General features: G+C 39.2%; 1 protein-coding gene across 1 annotated transcript in view; it reads left to right on the top strand.

Moving 5' to 3' along the window:
- The window catches only part of afdna (afadin, adherens junction formation factor a), a 151,150-nt gene that overhangs the window by 35,111 nt on the left and 99,822 nt on the right, over positions 1-16,217 (top strand). The window contains 2 exon segments of the mRNA XM_036147190.1: positions 15,694-15,889; positions 15,962-16,074. Coding sequence (XP_036003083.1) covers positions 15,694-15,889; positions 15,962-16,074 — 309 coding nt within the window.

Raw genomic sequence — 16,217 nt, 5'->3', positions numbered from 1 at the left:
TCATTTTATTTTTATTTTCAGTCAAGTCTATTGAGTTTCTAACATAAAGAAAATGTGCAAAACCCTTTTTTTAACTTTGGATCTACAGTGATTTAACATCCTTTTCCTTCAGAAAATTGGAATAATTAGTTTAATTGAAATCGTCATATTTTGTAAAGCAGGTAAAAGAATCACAAAATCATTTTTGAGTTATGTTCTATCGATATTTTAATTTATTTTGGCCCTTGAGAACTTTTGACCTCAAAATTTTGGCCCACATGCCAAAAAGTTTGGACACCACTGTCCTAAACTAACCCGATCTGAAAACCTCCCATTGTAGCTTTAGCTCCATGTTTTGGGCCGTCGTCCTGCTGGAAGGTGAATTTTTGTCTTTTGGGGTTAATAGATTTTTTTTTTTTTTTAACATCATTGCCTGATGTTTGCTTCCATCCAATAAGCAACCAGATTCCCATCCCTAGAAAAAGAGAAAGTATCCCCCACATCATGATGCTGCCACCACACCCTTTCCCCACATGGCCAGAAGTTACTACGGTCTGTAAATGAATCATTATTGTCTTGTGTGGCTTTGCCTCCACATGGAAAGGAAAAAAAGTTACAGCAGTGAGATAATCTAATTTTATTACTTGTTTTAGAGTTTGTATAATCATACATAGCATTAAGTACTGGTCAATCAGTTTAGTACATAGACTTGTTTGTTGGTTGCACTTCATGTTCAACAAGGATTGATGTCTAATTAAATTAAAAGCTTTTCTCTTGAATAATATTCTGATCAATAGAAACATTAAAAGTTCTTGTTTTAAATAGTTCTTGTTTACAAACATCTTAATTTATTTTATTTATTGTCATTTTTGTTGCTTGTGGTTAATGCAGAGAAAAGTCAAAATTGCAATTTTGGTTGAAATATATTGTAGGCAGAACGCAATAATTTCTGCTCTGAGTTTAGATGCTGTGGGTCTTTTAGCAACTAATCTGCACAGCGAGGAAACAAATTGATTTGTTGTTTGTATATATTTAAAAAGACACGATAAATTAAACTGGAAAATAAAAATCATTAAATAACAATATTAAGAAAAAAAATCGCAATTAGATTATTTTCCAAAATCGTTCAGCCCTACTACGCATATAGGATTTACTTTACATAAAATAATGTCCATACACTGCAGCTGGGATCCGTGTTTTTTTTAATTTTATTTTTTTCCTCCTCCCCCTGAACTAAATTAGCTCTTTTCTCTTTGTGACATGTTCATTAAGTGAGAGTCGCGATGAGGTTTTTTTTCCGCTGTACCTTTCAAACTGAAGCTGAAATAATAATATTAGCTGGTTGTAACACAGGTTTTAAAACTTGTGTAACGTTTGCTGTAATTTTTATCATCTAAATGGAGGAAGAAAAATTAAAATCTGCTTCAAGAATCGGCCCCAAAAATCAGCAGCACAGATTCGGTATCATCTAGACCAGAGGTCAGCGACCTTTACAACCCAAAGAGCCATTTTTGCCCTCGGTCTAGCTAAACACATTTTGTTTAGAGCCACAAAAGTTACACATCTCTTTGAAACAAGAGCTTGTTTTTATAGTATACTATAGCAGATTTGTTTAATTTTTTTTTAAATCAAAGATCAAGTTTTTATTATTTAAACCAACAGTATTTTTATATTTAGGTTTAATGCATTTTCTTTGATTGGACATTTGATTTTTATAGCAAATGGCATCAAAATGATGAAAAAAGCAACTTATTGACAAAAATACTTTAGCTATAATAAAATATTCTATACACCATTAGTTTCTTTCTTTCTGGAAATGTTAATGCATATATTGCAGAACTAAATGCATCTTAAAGCTAGCAATTTTAAATTACCTTTACATTTAGAAACATTGACCAATCCCCCCCCCCCCCCCCCCCTCCACACACACACACACACACACACACACACACACACACACACACACACATTTTTGGTTTAAGTTTTTTAGGGGCCGAAACCGAAGGCGTAAAGAGCCACATGCAGCTCTGGAGCCACAGGTTGCAGACCCCTGATTTAGGTAAAAATAATCAAAATAATAACCTGAATGGGGTACCGCGCACGTGACGTCACCGTCTCAAGAGCAACGCCCCTTTTGCCGCTTAGGTAGGGCATACAGGAGAGAAAGCACGGATAACTCAGCTATTACAAGCGCAACAGAACCAGTGATATGACCGACTTTACAGCCGTTAAACTTTCCCAAGACGATGTTCCAGGCGCACGGTTTACTGGAACACACCAACCTTCAGCTCAAACGATGGCTTGAGGTTCGAGGGCTTAAAAAGACTGGAAAACGGGCCGAGTTGATGAACGGTAAGCTTTGTTTTTTTTTCCTGCGCGGCGGTCATGGCGTCATCGGCCGTTTTTTTGTTTGTAATCACCGTCCAGGGATCGGTATATGTTTAATGTTTGTCTTATTTGAAATGTTTTTGAGTAAGCTATCCTGGTAGCAGGGTATCATGTTAGCGCCTGCTACCATAATAGCCTATATGCTATCATGGTAGCAGGCGCTTCATTATTAACATGTCGGCCACCAAAATACTCTTACCTGTTCACTACTTGATGTCGCTGGAATTGGGTCAGGATGTTCTTCGGTTGTGCCCTTTCCTCCGACAAAATGCTTGCTACATATGTACTTGAATTTGGTAACTTTTTCCGGGTTGAACTGTTGTGTAGGCCGACCGCCCCGGTGTACCAAGCGCACACATTTCTCCTTGGCAGTCTTGAAGAAAACATCCTTCATATGCGGCCGATCAGCGTACCTCGAGTCGCTGTTGCACGTTCCATAGCAACAATGTTTAAAAACCATGGTCTTAGATTTGGAAAAAGCAGTCGTTTACCGAGTAAAACCTAGGCTAACGCACGTCTCTTTTAAAGCAAAACAGCGGCGGGTTTCCGGAGTTTGCCCCACTGCGTACCACGTGATGTGACGTCATCGTGACGTTACGTTTCTAAAAATAGCTCGCTCGCGGTACGCCATTGGTTGATCTCCATAACGAACCTCTGAGGCCTCCACAGAACAGCTGCAGTAACACTTAGATTAAATCACAAGTAGGTGGACCTCTGTGTACCAATGAACAATTGTGTCTTAGTGTATATTTCTGGATTTTAAGAGTAATGGTTGATATTATTAGTTGTAGTTTTGGACGTCCAACCCATGGCAAACATTTTATTTAGGCTGTTGCAACAAATGGACAACTCACACCCTGACTGTAGGGGGTACTGAGCAACCTGCACAACTGCAATGTCTCCATTTTGATGAGTTTGTGTGGAAGCTTATATTTATGCTCAATAAGCCGCGACTCTGAACCCCAGGCAGGAAAGCCGGCTCGGTGGAGTCTGGATTTATGCAGCGGTTAATCTTTCCCCGGTTTCACTCCTGCTCCGTGTCATCGTGCAACTCCTCACTCTTCCCCTGGATTCCTGCAAAAACTATTGTTCAATTTCTGTTTTTAAAACCATTAACTTCCACACCTTTTACAGTTTTCATGGCTTAAAGTAAGAGGTTGATGAGATCTCTAGTTTCTAATGTTTCATTTGAATCCAGAAGTTTTAGTAAATCCTGCGTCTATTTAAAGAAATGGGAAGATAACTCCCCGTGCTTCAAGATTTCTCTTTGTCTGCTTTTGCCCTCTCCTCCTCTGCTTTCCTCCTCTTTGTCTGCCGGCGTGTCTGATGTCTGCTGGGACGCCTTCCCCCCCCCATATCTAGGATAAAACCTCCGTCCAGCTGACCCCAGACCCGGGCTTAGGGAGGAATCCCCCCATGGTGCTGCAGGTGGGGCTGCAACAATATTGACTCAGGAACTCAGTTCATTTTATTAGGGGTGTGTGTGTGTGTGTGTGTGTGTGTGTGTGTGTGTGTGTGTGTGTAAGAAGGCAATGACGCAGAGCAGCTGGAATCTATAATCATTTTCTTTTTAAAGCAGCTATTATCCAGAAAGTTTCTCTCTCCTCCCTTCTCTTAAAATTAATCTTTTCATTACCCCTAAAAAAAAAAAAAAAAAAATTCAACTTCAAACATAATCTCCGTCTCCATGGTTTCAGGGGATTTTGGCTTTTTTTTTCTCAATCAGAATCGGTTCTGTTTACATCTTGGTTTGAAAAGAATAGCTTGTATTTCAGGATTGTGCCAGAAAACATGTCCTCCCCAAAATTGTTTGTTTTTCTTCCAGAATGTGTTGTGTAGACACAACACTGGTTCATCCCTTGATTTTTTTTTTTTTTTTTTTTTTTAGCCTTTTTATTAGAGGTTAATACATTTACTTGAGTAACTTTTTTGCACAATTCACTGCTATGAGCAGCTATACTCTCACTTCTGTTTGAATAATGTTATTTTTAACTAATTTTAATTTAGTTAACTAAATTAAAGAATGCGAACCAATTGACTAAATTGTTTAATTAATTAGTTAATTTCTGGCTACTCTACCCACCTCTATATTTTCCACTGAATGAAGATGAAGCAAGCTTGAACTAAAACACGCTTGCACCGTTTGTTAGAGAGACGCCTTGTTTGTACACAAACTTCATTGTTCTGATGTTCTTTCCTGGTCCTGCTGTGTCATTTAAAGGTTAAGTGAACATACATTAAACAGTATATGTTGTCACTGCAGGGCCGGCCCAAGGTTTTATGCAGCCTTAAGCAGAATTTGATTGGGGGGGGGGGGGGCCCTCTTCCATATAAGGACATCACCCCTGCTAAGAGCGTCTATTTATCAAATACTTTTTTTACTCTTGAGTAATTTATCTGAACAATACCCTGAAATAACTTTTTAAGAAGTTTAAAGACATAGTCATGACCGATTTCTGGTATCCAGTTTGTAAAACCCTGACTTCGCAGCAGTTTTACTTTTTTCTGATTCATCTTCTTGGGTTTCAAAATGTATTTTTTTTGTAGCCTTCCTGTAGTACGCAAAGCTGATGTCCCCCCCCCCCCCCCCCCCCCCCAAAAGACAACAGGACTACCATGTGTCCTTTTTTCTTTATTTTTTTATTTACAACAAACATAAAGTGGTTTACGGTTCACATTTGAAACTTTAGCTTCTTACGTTAGCACGTTAGCATTGCTAACCGTAAAGGAATGCTAACGTGCTAACGGAGTATCACCGCGGAACAGAGAACATTGATAGTTATCTTATCCTGGAGTCCTTTAAAACAGGGATTCCCAAACTTTTCGGTCTGTGACCCCTAGGGCTGGGTATCATCTAGGATGAGCCAATTCGATACGATTCTCGATACACAGCTCAGCTTGATTTGATTCCAATATCGATATTTATTACTTTGAATTAATGCTCAGTGATTCAATCACCAAAATCAGCCAAATATTATGTTTATGTTCTATTTATTGAACACTGATATATTAACAGGAAAATAAAGTGCATTTGCTTCAATGCATTTAACGTGTCACAGAAACCAAAAATGTGCCCAAACATCTGATTTTAGGGACAAAGGAGCTTCTAAAATCCTGTCGGCTGTTCCACAAATTCGTCTCACTTGCTCTCCTTCGCTGTGAACTGTAATGGTTGCGCTGTAATACCGCCCCCTAGAGGTTGGGAGGTATATCGATATTGAAAGCCAGAATATCGGTATTAAATCGTTTTTAAAAATATCGATATTAATCTTTATATCGATTTTTATGCACAGCCCTAGTGACCCCCTAGAATAACAGTACCAGAGACTGTCGGCCCAATTTTATCGAGCAGTATTTATTTTATTTTATGGAAAATATAGAATTGAATAGAATAGAATAACTTTATTATCATTGCACATGTCACAAGTACAAGCAACAAAATGCAGTTTGTATCTATCCAGAAGTGCTTAGGTAGTGCACAACAATGTTATGATTGTGCAATAAATATTAATTATGAGAATAAAGTCGTGTAATTACGAGAACAAAGTAATGTTTGTAAGAACACTTAAAAAAAAGTTAAGTTATCCCCCTGCATTAAAATGAGGAATGTGGAGCATCTTGTAAAGTCATACTTAGATATCCGCTTCACTAATGAGGAAATGCTAAATCTTTTCATCAAATCACCTTGTGACCCCCAAAAGGCGTCTTGCGATCCTCTAGGGGGCCTCGACCCCCACTTTGTGAACCCCTGCTCTAAAAGATATTTCCAAATCCAACATGTTCCCTAACAGAGGCTGAATGCCTGAACAGAACTTTGTTAAAATATTTATATAATATAAACCTTTTATCTGATCGACTGAAGCCTGCTTAAGGTAAATCTGCTCAGGAACAAATTGACGACCTTTTAATAAAATACTTTTCTTTTCATGTCCAAAATAATGTGGTAACCTGCCCCTCACCAAAGTCTATCCTGAATAAACAAACAACACATCTCCATAAAAAGTCCAGTTTAATTGGCTTCTTTCTCTGGCTTAATTTAATCTGAAATCTCACACGTCTGATAGCAGGACTGCCTGTTGGTTCTAAAGGACGGTGCGTTCGCTGATGAGAAAAAAAGTAGGGTTTTTGAGCTCACAACAGTTAGCTTCACGGTCCGGGTCAAACGAGCTGAAAACTGGAGACGAATTGTCTGGACATGGATAAGAAATATTGAGCAAGACCACTTCAACAGCTCAGTTCAGTGAACTGGAAGAAATGATTAAAAACCTTTAGGGACGTGATTGTGCTGAAAGTAAAGTATTCATAGCAAATAGCTCTATTTATCGTAAATTAAAGTTGTGCTTGATGCCTCTAACCTAAAGCTGGACCTCAGGAGTCAGAGGAGGGGCTCCTAATTGTCTGGAATTGGAGGTTTACCCAGAAACAAAGAAGCCATAATAAAGAGCAAGGAAGCATTACGTTACTTAGAATTGCTTTCACTGCAGAAACAGAACTAAAAATAAGTTACACTAATTTTAAAATTAGTGTATTTGTACTTAATTTGAGCAGCTAAATAAGATGATTTGCCAATGGAATAAGATTTTTGCACTTAAAATAGGAACAATTCATCTCCGTCATCTTATTTCTAGTGCAGGATGTCTAATTATCTTATTTTAGGGGTCAAAATACTCATTCTATTGGCAGATAATCTTATTTACCTGCTCAAATCAAGGATAAATACATTAACTTTAAGGACATTTTACTTATTTTTAGATCTGTTTTTGCAGTGTTCATGTTAGACTCCCTTTTCCTCATAGATCAGAGCCCAAAGCTCCTGATACGAGATAAGATCCAGCCTAGCTGAGCGGTTAATGGCTTATTTACTATTGTCTAACATCTGACCTCTTTTTCCTTTTTAAATCCACAACACGGATTGTTCACATTCTAACAAGGTCCGTATTAAATGGTCCCCAAGATGCGTCTCTTGATGGAAAATGGATATGTGCGGTTAAACCGTTTTAAACCCTTTATGTAATGATTTATTTATTGGAAACCAAAGCCTGCTTGTTGAGCGACTGCCTCGGTTGTACTTAAACTTTAGTTTTCGACGTCGTATCTTCAAACGCAGACACGCAGCTCTGTTCAGGCTCAGTAGAGAAACATCACGGCCAGAAGTGGTTTGCTGGCTCAGATAAGGAGCTCTGGTTAGTTTCCTCCACACCTGATAAGCCGAATGGTGGAGCTGAGAACGCACCAGACGGCCTGCTGTTTTTAGAGCTGGAAGGAGATGTGGAGGACAGATATAAACGAGATATAACGGCATGTGGAGAGGTGATGAGTCTATGGAAAAGTCGTGTTGGTGGTCTTACTATTTCTGAAATAAATGATTACTTACACCATTTATTTTAGTATCGTAAAGGGAAACGCTATGAATTAAAAAATGCATCTGAGTGCCGAGTTCAGTTTGGAAATAATAAAGTAGCTGCTTATCCTCTGCCGGTTTCTCTTTTTATTCATGCTCTTTTCCAAACAGTTATTTATTTCATGTTTTCAAACTGCGTTTCTTTTTATTTTGCTTTTTCATTGTTTTGTTTTTTTGCTTCTGAGCTGGAACGGCCGCCGTGTTCGTTGTCCTTTTTGGAGATAAAAATAAGGGTCCCTTTGGTCTGTGTAGTCGGCAAATTGTTGCATAGAAGTCGAAAAAAAAGAGAAACGTGTGATTGTTGCTGAAGGAGGAACGACTGAGACTTTAGGTTTGGATCTGCAAACCGCTTCTCAGAGAAACACTCCAGGTATTTGCAGGTACATCTGAATGTTTCGCAGCTCTGATAATGTGCCAGACATAACAGCCTGCAGCCAGAGTTGATACACAAAACACAAATTCTACATTTTGTACTGTTGATGCTTGCTTCTTTAAGAGCCTTAAAACAAGCTCTACTTGATTTGCTGTTTGATTTAAAAAAAGAATGGAATCACAAAAATTCTCAGATTTATTTGAAATCTGTGTTCTTTTAAATGACTTTATTGTCATATTTTTATCTTTACAAAAAGAAAAGATACGCTGGTTGCGTCATGGAGGACTGGCGCCCATCCTCGCCGTCCCCCTGAAACGGGGTGAGGGATGAGCAGCAGGTGGGGCTGGTTTCAGTGTGAAGTCAACTCACTTTCTCACGCAGAGGTGTGACCTTTGACCCCAGCTGTCAGAGAACATAACCCGGAGGTGTTTTTGTGGAAAGCTTCGCGAATGGATTATGGGTCGTCCTTTTTGAAGCAGTTTAAAGAGAAACCTGTATGCGAGTGTTGATAACATATTAATGAGACTTTAAGAGTACAATAAATTATTGATTCTGTTATGTAGACAGAACAGGTTAAAATATCATTAATTTCCTTCTGCTGTAGTTTGAACACCTTAGCGTAATTGTATTTCACTGGTTTGATGTCATTATTAAATATTATTAAATAGTTGTGACAAGTCCTCAATTTGATAATATGGTGCTAATTCACTACAGATTGACAAAAAATTATCCAAATTTATTAAATGGCTTGCCATCTATGTAGTCCAACTATAATTCAGTCTAATGTATAATTCAAGAATGCACCGTGTGGCATTGTCTAAATTTACCACACTTAATACGATTAAAAAACAACAACTCATAACTCTGTAGGTTCCAGTCCACTAGGACATAACTGCGTCATTACCCAGCATGCATTGCACAGGTGAAAAAATGGCGACCTCTATGGGTGAAAAATATAACAAAGAATATACACAATTTTTGAGGTAATTATGAGTTTTGACGCATGAGAAACAGCAGTTTTTAAGTCAATAGGAACATATTCAGGCCAACATGTTCAACTAGTTGTGGATCCCTTTTCAAGTTAGCAGTTAATGTACAAAACTCTGAGAAAAAAGTTGTTTTTATCCATCATAACCCTTGCTCTTTGCTCCCGCTGTCCTAAAATATAATGCAACGGACAGCTGGGCCCCTTGTAACAAGCAGCTGCTATTAGTCTTTCACTATAGATGCCAACGTAAAGGTTGAGAAGCACTAAAGAACAATACAACAATATAATATACACAGTCTTTATTACTGTGTTTCAATCACACAAATACACAGAGACTCACAGCATGTAGCAAGATGAGGCTCAGCTGGTCACTGAGGCACTACTGGCCAAACCCAGCTGTACACAAACAACAAGCGTTGGATGTTCAGTTTAATCAGAGATCTGGATTTTAGATTAGCTGTGTGCCAAAATGCTGATCTCTGCTATGTTGACTCACCTGAGCAGGTAACCGAACGCACATCGCTTTGTGGGTGGTTCTTAGATCCAAATCCTCCACGCGCTCCAAACAAAGCATCCAGAAGCATACTTTTCATGCCGTATTCAGCCTTTATCTGCTGGAAAAAGCATCTCCTTGTCAGGGTTCCTGCAGATCCTTAAAAAGTCTTAAAAGGCATTGAATTCTGTAATATAAAACTAAGGCCTTATTTGGCATTAAAATGTCTTAAATCAGTCTTTCTTAAGTCTTAAAATTGTTACCAGGTCATAAATAGGATTTTATTTTTGTAATCCTTACCAAACAGTAAAATAATTGACACAATTATATTTTTTTTAAATTTACCGAACGGCTCAATGTAACCATTATTGGTTCTGTCCCGATAGCGGAACCAATAAAAACTGTTGCGGCCGGACCATAGCTGCGAAAAAGAGTTGGCACTGGTTATGTTGTGGTTTTTAAAACTGATTTATTGTTTATTTTAGTAGGGAACAAAACAAAGTTTGTGAATCCAGTTCAGTAGTTGTTAAAAATATATCTGTAATTTGTGCGTTTTTTAGCTTTCTTCCTATATGGAATGTTTTTCAAAATCTTTAACATGTCTGCTGAGCCAGAAAGTAATAGTTTATGTTAAAATAAACATTTGGGTGAAGTTGTCGCAACCAGGTTTATCTCGTTTATCGTGAAGTTGGTCTTAACTTTTTATTTCAAGTGGCATAAAAAGTCTTGAATTTAACTTGCCTTATGCTGTAGGAACCCTGCCTTGTTGTCATTCGGTTGTACAGATTCTGCCCCGTGGTTGAAGGAAAGCTCTCACATTGGTAATCACTGAGAAGTCAGAGGCTGGTCTTTGTGAGTCACGTTCCAGCTGGAGTTGGCCTACTTTCCTACCGTCTCATAAATAGTTCTGTCTCACAAGTTCACTCTTAAGTATCACTCATTGTTGCTTTTGCCTCTGCTTTACCCGGCGGAGAGGATGCAGAGATTAGGGATGCAAACACCGAGCAGCACAAAGGCCCTGTAGCGCGCTGCACGGCCCGGCGTACAGTAATTACACCCAGTTAGTTCATTTGCTCCGCTTAGAGATGGAGACGTGTGCATATGTGTGGAAAAAAAAAAAAGAAGCGGCAGGAGGATAAAAACATTTTCATTTTGGTTATTATGAGTCTCAAGTTGACAAGTCACTCCCCGTGATGTCGCAGTAGATAGATTTTTATAAACACGGCTATTGTTTCTCCAATGCCCGGGCAGCTGGATTGTGTAAACCCCAGAACTGGATGCGTATTGTGTATTCTGTAAATGCTAAACATCCTAGTAAATGTGATTAAACGGCTGAAACTTTGCTGGACTCGGCTGATACGGGCCGAGGCCTTCGCACAGATATTTGCAGCTGAAAATATGCGATGGACGACGGGGAGCGCTGCGATAAGAATAAGGACGTGCGATAAATAAACCGATAACATCGTTTTGCTTTGGCTTCACAGCACACATAGATCTCAGATAACGAGCGGTCTGTCCAGTTAACGGGGAAACGTGAAATTCATCATTCCCACGGCGATGTCTACCGTTAAGGCGCTGAGCCACTCGGCTGTGGTTCCTCAGTAACCCGACATTAACACTCGTTTTACCCTTTTTGCACCGCATTAAATGACACATGGTAGTCCAGGCTGTCCTTCTCAGTATAAAGTTTGTGATAATGTTAATTTGGAATGTGTTGTTCAGCCCTAATGAAGGCTATAGTGAAATATTCATGATAACACTTGGAATATATTGGCTAAAAATTATTCCACTGGTACACTCAGTTTGAATATCTCTGATATTGCATTGAGGCTGTATTTGTGACATATTGTGCAGGCTTAATTACCAAATATAAGTCATATAAATCCATTTACATAGTTTATAGGTTTAATACTAATTACACAACACAGTAAAATGCAGTTATCAGATGACGCCAACTGGGGGAAAAAAAAGCAATATAAGGGAGTTCTGCTGATTGCAACGACTTTGGCAGAGTTGCTTCATCCTGATCAAGCATGTGGGGACAGTGGAGAGAAAGATGGGATGCGGTTCCATCAGGAAGTACTTGTCTTTGGTCCTGATGGAAGCGGAGCTGAGACGGACTGGGATGAAGAAAATGGCCGTATAGCTCCTCCCGATGTCACCGTCACAATATTTATCGCTGGAATCTCTCGTCGTGGAGCACTAATTTGAAACTGACAGACTTTAACTTACCTGGACTTGAATCCGACTGATTTGTCTTGCAAAGTGTCTGTAAATCTAATTTATTGTGATGTTGATGAATTGTTGCTGAATCAAACCTTGATTTCCGTGCTCCGTAAATGAAACGGCGCTCCTGTGGCTCAAACTTTTTAATGAGCAACTAGAAGCTAATGTTTTTTGGCCCACATCCCGGTGGTTTTTTTTAAATTTATTTATTTATTTTTTTTAAAGATTGTTCCAGATGCAGCAGAGGCTTCTGCTCTGGACCTGAGCTGCATGTGTGTCCCAGCGGCCCCGGAAGGTGGCCGCGGTCTCGCTGGCCGGCGCGTTTAATCACCCACCGCTCCACTCGGAGCACGGCTTTTGTTTGAAACCAGGAAGAGACCGGCGTCTCCACAGCAACGGTTGCTAGCGGTTACGCAAACTTGACAACCCGCGATGACCCACATTCCTGCAGTAAATCACAACACAAGCGCACATTCCTGACTCCACCCTGGCTGCCTATCGAAACTGTGCTCAGTGTTTCCACTCTGCCTGACTTCAGCAAACAGGAGGCCCGAAACAAACGGTGGCAACGGGAAAGAAACTGTTGTTGTGTAGAAAATTATAAAACCCCCACTATCGGTTTTCCTGCCTCTTCCCTACCTCTCCTCGCTGCTTCTTGGCTTTTCTGTGTATTTAATCACCGACTCGCTCCAACCTAAAACTTATATTCCTGTCCATAAAGCTCCCGTCCAGTCCAGGGCTGCTCACCTTGGATGTAAGGAAGGATAATATATAGATAATATAAAACAAACAAAAGAGATATTGTTTATGTAGAGATGGTCTTTGTTGTGTTATAACAGGGCTGGACAATAATTCAATAACAATATATATCAATCGATAGACATATATCGATGATAGGGGGAAAAAAGTTAAAAACAAACATTTTTCCTTCTGTTTGCGTTCTAGCCTATCATGTAGGTTAATATTACATTCATAACATCCTCCCAACCAATCACAATGCAGACCCAGGAAGCTCCGCCCCCTTCAAAGAGCTTTGTTTTATTTATTTATTTTAAAAACTTGCAGTTTTGGTAAAAAGTTGGTTAAATAAAGGGTTAAGTTTAATTTCAGTGTTTCTGTGTTCTGTATCAAAAAATAGGTTGCTAAGCAACAGCATAAAATGGTCAGGGCTGCACTTAAAATATATGTTTTGAATTTGTTGATAATTATCTATCAATCAATATGATTTCTATTTTATCAATATGATTTTTTTCTATATCGTCCACCCCCACGTTATAATTGTACTTTAATGTGTTCCAGCACGTTATTTTTCAGCTGTTTCTCATATTTATCTACAGCTGTTTGTTAAAAACTGTGACTGAGACATTTGGATGCATTTTTCATAATTTATGAAAAGAAAAACGTATTGGGATGAATATCGTACATCGGCATTCAGCCTAAAAATATGGAGGTATTGTTTTTGGTCCGCATCGCCCAGCCTTGCTGGTTGTTTTCTTTGCCTTTCACATGCTGACGCGGCTATTTTCGATATTCAAATTGTGACAGCTGTGTCCTCAGAGGGGTCTCCCTGGTTTCATGCTTCGTTTTTGAACAAGTACACTGCAAAAAGGGAACTAAAAATAAATGATTTTTTTCTTGAAATCGGTGTATTTTTCCTTGATTAGAGCAGGTAAAAAAGGCTATTTGCAAATGGAATAGGATTTTTGCACTTAAAATAAGAACAATTCATCTCCATTATCTTATTTCAAGTGCAGGATATGTAATTCTCTTATTTTAGGGGTAAAAATACTCATTCCATTGACAAATAGTCTTATTTAGTTCCTCAAATCAAGGAAAATTTGCTAATTTCAAGAAACTTTTACTTTTAGTTTGCTTTTTGCAATGTAACATCCTTCCTAACATAATAAAGAATTAATTTCTATAAAGGAAGCCTTGGGGTCATTCATTTCCAGGTTATTTCCATTTTTTGCATACTTTGTCAGCCGAGCTTAGTTTCATTCAAAACGCTTAAGGGGAATTTTCTGAATGCAAAAACCTTTGCAACACGATTCGTTAAGTAACGCCTTCGCTTTTGTCAGGCCTGTTGCTTTTGATTTCGCTACTAGACAGCTCACACATAAGGAGAAGGGAATGTTGGGAATCTCCGCAGCAGATCCGAGGTCTCTCTGGTGTCGGTCGTAGTGAAACATGAGGTCAATTTTTAGTGCTCAGCCTCCGGCGAGCGAGCATGCAAGCCTGCAGGAGTTATAGCTGCTGCTTCTGCGCTGGATTACATGCATACATCAGGGAAGCCGATGGATGTTTACGTCTTGGGGGGGATGAATCCAAACACTCGCTGCGACTGTCGAGGACAGCCGTGTTTGAGCTTGTACCTGTTTGTTTGCCTGACGGAGAGATTTCCTTTAAACAAGCAGCACCAAATGGAGGGAAACTAGATAATAAAGTTCAAGCGGAGTTAATTGATTCGATTTACAGGTCAGGAAGGAAGCGGGGCTTTCCTGGAAACGACTGTCAATTGGTTCTAATTATGGGGAAAATGTACATTTCCTCACAGAAGAAGCTTTATTTCAACCCAAGAGATCTAATTTGAAACTATTAAAGCTCTGTGTGTACAGTTTATTCTTGCAAAAGGTTTCACAGACCTGGAGTTGTTCTGCATTTTGTCGCATCGCAATCACAAACGTGAACATACTCTACATCGTAAAAGTATATTTCTCACCTGCCTTGGCTGTCAAATCAACTTCAGTGACTTAATCATGACCTAGGTCCACCCTTTTGCAGCCTTAACAGCTTCAGGTCTTCTGGAAAGGCTGTCCACAAGGTGCTTTGGGGATTTTGTGACCATTCTATTCCAGAGGATCATTTATGAGGTCTGACACCGATGTGGGACGAGACGCTCTAATCCAGGGGTGTCAAACATACGGCCCGCGGGCCGGATCCGGCCCGCCGAACAATTTAGTCCGGCCCTGTGGCTAAATGCATTATCGTTATATAAAAAAAAAATAATAATTTTTTTTTTCCCCCAGTGTCCTGTCTGGCAATGTGGCAATAAGATGCCACAAAGAGCTCATCAGATTTGACTTTCACAAGTGGACAAGATAAAAGGAAGAGAATGATAAAACAATTATTGGAAAAAACATGTACTTCGTTTAATTGAAAATTTGCAGTTCCTATATTGTCCACGAGGGGCGCTGTGTTTTAATTAGCGCTGTGTTTTAATTAGCAGATTAAGCTTCAGGTGTGGAAAAATTCAAATCATTTCTTAATTTTTATCTGTTTGATGTATTTTGTCATGCAGGACAGTGTTTTTAAGTTCCAAAAAATGTGAATAAATGTTTTTCAACATTGTACAATCACTGTGATCAGTTCTTATGCATAATGCACTTAAGTAAATGTTTAACTGAGTAAAAGTATTGTTGAAATTGCACATACTTTTCTTAAAAACGCTGAGGTTATTCATAATATATTGTGTAAAGTGAAATTAACTTAATATAAAAATCAACAATAAGTTCACATTTATTAGTTCTATTTAATCTTGCAATGAGTTTACTCGTGTGGCCCTCTTGAGATCAGATTAAGCTGAATGCGGCCCCTAAACCAAGATGAGTTTGACACCCCTGTTATAATCCATCCCAAAGGCATTCTGTCCGGTTGAGATCAGGACGCTCTGAGTTTTTGGGATAAATATTCATGAAAGATTTTCAAAACAAGATCATTCTTCTTATTCCTCACAATTATGTATCGTTTCCTGTTGGTCTATCAAAATAAAAGCCCAATAAAATCGATTTCTAGTTTTTATAAGCAGATGATGGACTCTATCTTCCTTCTGTGTTTTTTTTTTAAAGGACCTCGAGTTCCATGGGGTGATGCGGTTCTACTTCCAGGACCGGGTGGCCGGCAACTTTGCCACCAAGTGCATCCGGGTCTCCAGCACAGCGACGACGCAGGACGTAATCGAGACGTTAGCCGAGAAGTTCAGGCCGGATATGAGGATGCTGTCGTCGCCGAAGTACTCCTTGTACGAGGTCCACGTCAGCGGTGGTGAGTCCCATTGGGTTTTAGCTCCTTCGGATGAAACTGGCTGTGGGTTAAAACGCTGCGTTTATGTTTCAGAAGAGCGGCAGCTGGACCTGGATGAGAAGCCGCTTGTTGTTCAGCTGAACTGGAACAAAGACGACAGAGAGGGACGGTTTGTGCTGAAGAACGAGAACGACATCCTGCCCAAGGTCAGTCGCCACGGGTTGTTTCATTACTGGGGCTGTCGGTTTTAACTTTATTAACATTATTAAAGTGTTAATAACACTTTAATAATGTTATTAATTAAAGCGTTAAATCATTATTAAAGCGTTAATAACGCTTTAATAATGTT

The sequence above is a fragment of the Fundulus heteroclitus genome, chromosome 15 (assembly GCF_011125445.2).
Source record: "Fundulus heteroclitus isolate FHET01 chromosome 15, MU-UCD_Fhet_4.1, whole genome shotgun sequence".
NCBI classification, from domain to species: Eukaryota; Metazoa; Chordata; class Actinopteri; order Cyprinodontiformes; family Fundulidae; genus Fundulus; species Fundulus heteroclitus.
Note: the sequence above shows the minus strand (reverse complement) of the source record. Positions and strands in the feature narration are given on the sequence as shown.